General features: G+C 43.5%; 1 protein-coding gene across 2 annotated transcripts in view; it reads right to left on the reverse strand.

The window, feature by feature from the left end:
• LOC111953810 (myoneurin-like) overlaps positions 1-1,423 on the reverse strand; it is a 24,219-nt gene extending 22,796 nt beyond the window's left edge. Inside the window, exons 1-3 of one of the 2 annotated variants that reach the window (XM_070435593.1) lie at positions 1,254-1,421; positions 601-674; positions 120-375 (exon numbers count right to left, since the gene is read on the reverse strand). In XM_070435593.1, coding sequence (XP_070291694.1) covers positions 120-375; positions 601-633 — 289 coding nt within the window. In that variant the 5' untranslated portion in view covers positions 634-674; positions 1,254-1,421. Of the gene's footprint in view, positions 1-119; positions 376-600; positions 675-1,253 lie in introns of both variants that reach the window. The other variant, XM_023973315.2, reaches the window with a different exon arrangement.
• Positions 1,424-4,473: the final 3,050 nt, after the last annotated feature.

Below are 4,473 nucleotides of genomic sequence, written 5' to 3' on the forward strand. Positions count from 1 at the left end.
TCCCACTCTCTGAGCTGAGACTCCAGTTCCACCCCACTTCCCACTCTCTGAGCTGAGCTGAGAAGGTAAATAATCAAAATTGGACAAAATTGTATATTGTTCTACGAGTCAGTACTCACCATTAGAAGAGGGTGTGACCACTAACCCACCGTCATCCTCCCATTGGCCAGCCTCGGCAGGCCCACAGTACCGGCCCTGCCGCTCATCCTCCCATTGGCCAGCCTCGGCAGGCCCCTGGTACCGGCCCTGCCACTCATCCTTCCGTTGTCGTGAACCCTGGTGACCTCGGTGGAGAGACGGGAGGTCGAGCACCGAGCATGATGTCACACCGTGGGAGGCATAGTCCAATAGACCCAGCTGCTGCAGCCGCCCCACCTACATTAGAACCACAACAACTTAATCTTGAAAGGCTTTACGCCTACATACACATCTCTGAACGTGCTAACAAATACATGGCTGTTAAGATAAATGGCAGACTACTAGTACAGTATTCAGGTGAGCTTTATTGACATGAAACTGAAATAACCCAATGTTTCCAAAGCAATATACTATTTTTTATTTTTGTGTTGGCACAATATGAACGAATTCTTGCTATATTACCTCAATGGGGAAGGAGACGGTCCTGCGCAGCATTCTCCCTCAAAGCCCCAATGCCGCTAAAAATCTCTGTCCCCCTTGAGAGATTCAGACCATTTCAGACGATTAATTTTTTTCAAATCAAATCAGTTGAAACAGTGTGCTGTTACAAATGACAAGTCAGGAAGTAAAGACAGGTCGGTAGCTATCTACTAGGAGAGCTAGATCATTCATGAGCTCGAAAAACAATTCCAAATAAACAGGTTCAGTTCATGTAGGCGTTTATGACGTCGCAGTATAAACATCACCCATGCCATCACACTAACAACCAAGCCTCCAAAGACTAAGCTAAAAAAWWAAWWAWAAAAACTCAGCTAAGTAGTAACTGTAGATAGCTAACTGAGCTGTCCGTCCTTTTCAACAGGAAAATGTGATCAGTTTTCAGCTCGTATTATAGCAATGTTGTTGCTTATCTTTCTTAGTTAGCGACCAAGCTAACTTTAGCTAAAGCGGGATCGCAAACTGACTAGCTACTGTAGCTAGCTAWTGGATATTTTTCAATCAAGTAGCTAGCTAACAACAGTGACATAATAAATTATTGGCAGATTAAATTATTTGTTGACAAAAAATTTTTTACCTATCTAGCTAGCTAATTATTTGCAGTTTCATTTACCTACCCAACTAYTCTCCTATGACCTCCGTCTCCCTCACCAAAGCAGTGCGCACGAGCAACTATAACTTCAGCCAATCAGTGATCGGTTTCATTATCAATGGACTCACTGGACTGATCCCTATGTTTTTTATTTTTGTTTGTTTTAGGAAGTCAATTGGGATGGCTGACGCTAGGTCAACGAYTTTTATAACCAAACCCAGATAGACGACAGCTTGTCGTTTCCAATGGGAACAAATTAGTCATRGTGGGCAGAACAAGCARGGAGGYGGGTAGAGCCARGCACGCGCTAGCGAGTACCTATTGGCGCGTTCTAGTATACATKAAAATATTACCGTTAAAAAACGTCTACTCTGTGAAGTGCGCGTGTTTTACAACTCAATTCGCATTTGCACTCCTAAACARCGCGATTTTTTAGCAAAGGGTMAAGTCTACAAAACTTAGTCCACTCTGTTCATAACATATTCTAGTTTTGGGAGCAGAAAACTGTATTGTTTAATCATGTTTAATCGATGAGAAAATGTGCAGTATGTCGGCCAAAATCCATCTCGTTCCATCTTCTCCCACTGTTCGCCAGTGGGCTTCCTCTCACTACGAGTGGAAACGCCAACCGGATGCTTCACATTTATACTTCCAGTGAAATATCTGTTTCATTGTTCTATCTGTGGCTTTGTATTGTATTGAGAAGCTACGAAGCTACCTGTTGGGCATATTGGCACTTCCCAGAAGGAGCAGTCCTCCATTAGAAATGAATGGAATTCTACAGTATTTCAATTAAATGTTTCAAGGACAAAATTACATGTATTTAAGTATTTTTGTTGTTGTAATGGGGACAGTAACTTTAGTCATCAACAAATATTTATATATATTTGGGGGAGGGGTTATATTTTAGCTCACATAATATCATTTACAAGTATGCATTAAGGTGTCTGTAATATAATAAATGTGGCAAAAATGAATGTAGACATTAATAAATGCATTTCCGTAGCTTCCTAAATACTTTTTACAATGGTGGAGGAGTCCCAATATGGAGGCTCGGTGTCTTCAATACAGAGCCTTCTATTAGTCATTTAGCGTATATATATATATATATATTATTGGTCTCAACCAGTGGTCTCAACCACAGATAGAAGGGGTTAGCTACCAGTAGTATCTTTCTCTCAACTTAATATTGAGCGTTATAATAGTAGAATACACAAGGTGCCATTTAAAAATGTGGTTGTGCATCAGCAATTTTCCTGTTATGTTTTGTTTTTATTTTTAAAACAACTTTGAGATTATTCTTGTATTGAAAAGCGCTATATAAAATAAATCCATTATTACAATTTATTATTGTTATATTTAGGCTCCTCCCCCTCTCCCCACAGGGCCAATGGGTGGCAAACTATTGAGGGCGTGGCCAAAATAAAAACRCCTCCCAACCAGCCATGTTGGTTGTCAGCTTCTTCAAAGGTGAGACGTGGACCCAGTCACAACCACCCCTAGCCCCAAATAAACCCTGACCCCCCTGCCCCTTCCCCTTAGCCCCCAACCCTAGCTTCTAGCCCTAGCCCCTATCTCACCTATCTCCCTGTGTGTGTCTAGGTTTCCCAGGTGATCTATACTGGGTTCTGTGTACAGACTACAGTAGTTTCTCTGGTCTACTCTTGCGCAGATTATTAAGACTGTTCTGGGAATTCCTAACGGAATATGAGTCACAGGAGGGTGGTGGCACCTTAATTGGGGAGGGCGGGCACATTGTAAGTAACGATGCTGCAGAAGTGAAGCAGGTACGGGGAGTTGATATTTAATTTGGAACGGACATGCAACAGGACAGGAACAGCGTCAGAATTGGGAAAGAGCGAAACACAAAGACAGACGACAATCAATGCGCAGGGGGGAACAGAGCTGGGGAACTGACAAATATAGGGGAGGTAATAAACAGGTGATTGAGTCCAGGTGAGTCCAATATTGCTGATGCGCGTGACGAGGGAAGGCAGGTGTGCGTAAATGATGGTGGCACGAGTGCGTAATGCAGGCAGCCTGGCGCCCTCGAGCGCCAGGGGGAAGAGCGGGAGCAGGCGTTACACACATTGTAATGGCTGGAGCAGAATTGATGGAATGGTATCAAATACATCCATTTACCCCCATTCCTGCCATTATTATGGGCCCACCAGACAGACACATTTGTTTTTACTATCCTTGTGGAGAACAAACAATTGATTTCCATTCCAAATTCAATTTTCCAAACCCTAACACTTAACCTAACCTTAATCCCAAACCCCTAACCTAATCCTAACCCTACACCTAACCCTAATTCTAACCTTAACTGTTACGCCTAATGTAGACTAACCCCTAAGCCTTCAATAGCCTTTTCCTTGTGGGGACTCTGAATTTTTCTTGTTTTACTATCCTTGGGGACTTCTGGTTCCCACACAGGACAGTAAAACCAAACACGCACGCACACACGCACGCACACGCAAACACATGCTTTAGTAACTATAAGTACATCTCAAATCTCTTCCGGCGCCGACCGAGATTGCCGCCTCGTTTCGCGTTCCTAGGAAAATATGCAGTATTTTGTTTTTTTATTGTTATTCCTTACATTGGTACCCCAGGTAATCTTAGGTTTCATTACATACATCGGGAGGAACTACTGAATATAAGAGCAACGTCAACTCACCATCGTTACAACCAGGAATATGACTTTCCGAAGCGGATCCAGTGTTTGCCTTCACCCAATACAATGGATCTGATCCCAGCCGGCGACCCTAAGCGACGCCGTAAAAGGGGCAAACGAGGCGGTCTCCTGGTCAGGCTTCAGAGACGGGCACATCGCGCTCCACTCCCTAGCATACTACTCGCCAATGTCCAGTCTCTTGACATAAGGTTGATGAAATCCGAGCAAGAGGTAACATTTCAGAGAGACATCAGAGATTGTAACTTCTCTGCTTCACCGGAAACATGGCTCACTCAAGAGACGCTAACGGAGTCGGTGCAGCCAGCTGGTTTCTTCATGCATCGCGCCGACAGAAACAAACATCTTTCTGGTAAGAAGAGGGGCGGGGGTGTATGCCTTATGATTAACAAGACGTGGTGTGATCATAACAACATACAGGAACTCAAGTCATTCTGTTCCCCTGATCTAGAATTCCTCACAATCAAATGTCGACCGCATTATCTACCAAGGGAATCTCTTCGATTAAATCAACTCAGCCGATTAGTCATGATTCCCACTACCGCCAAGG

Source organism: Salvelinus sp. IW2-2015, linkage group LG27 (genome assembly GCF_002910315.2).
Source record: "Salvelinus sp. IW2-2015 linkage group LG27, ASM291031v2, whole genome shotgun sequence".
NCBI classification, from domain to species: domain Eukaryota; kingdom Metazoa; phylum Chordata; class Actinopteri; order Salmoniformes; family Salmonidae; genus Salvelinus; species Salvelinus sp. IW2-2015.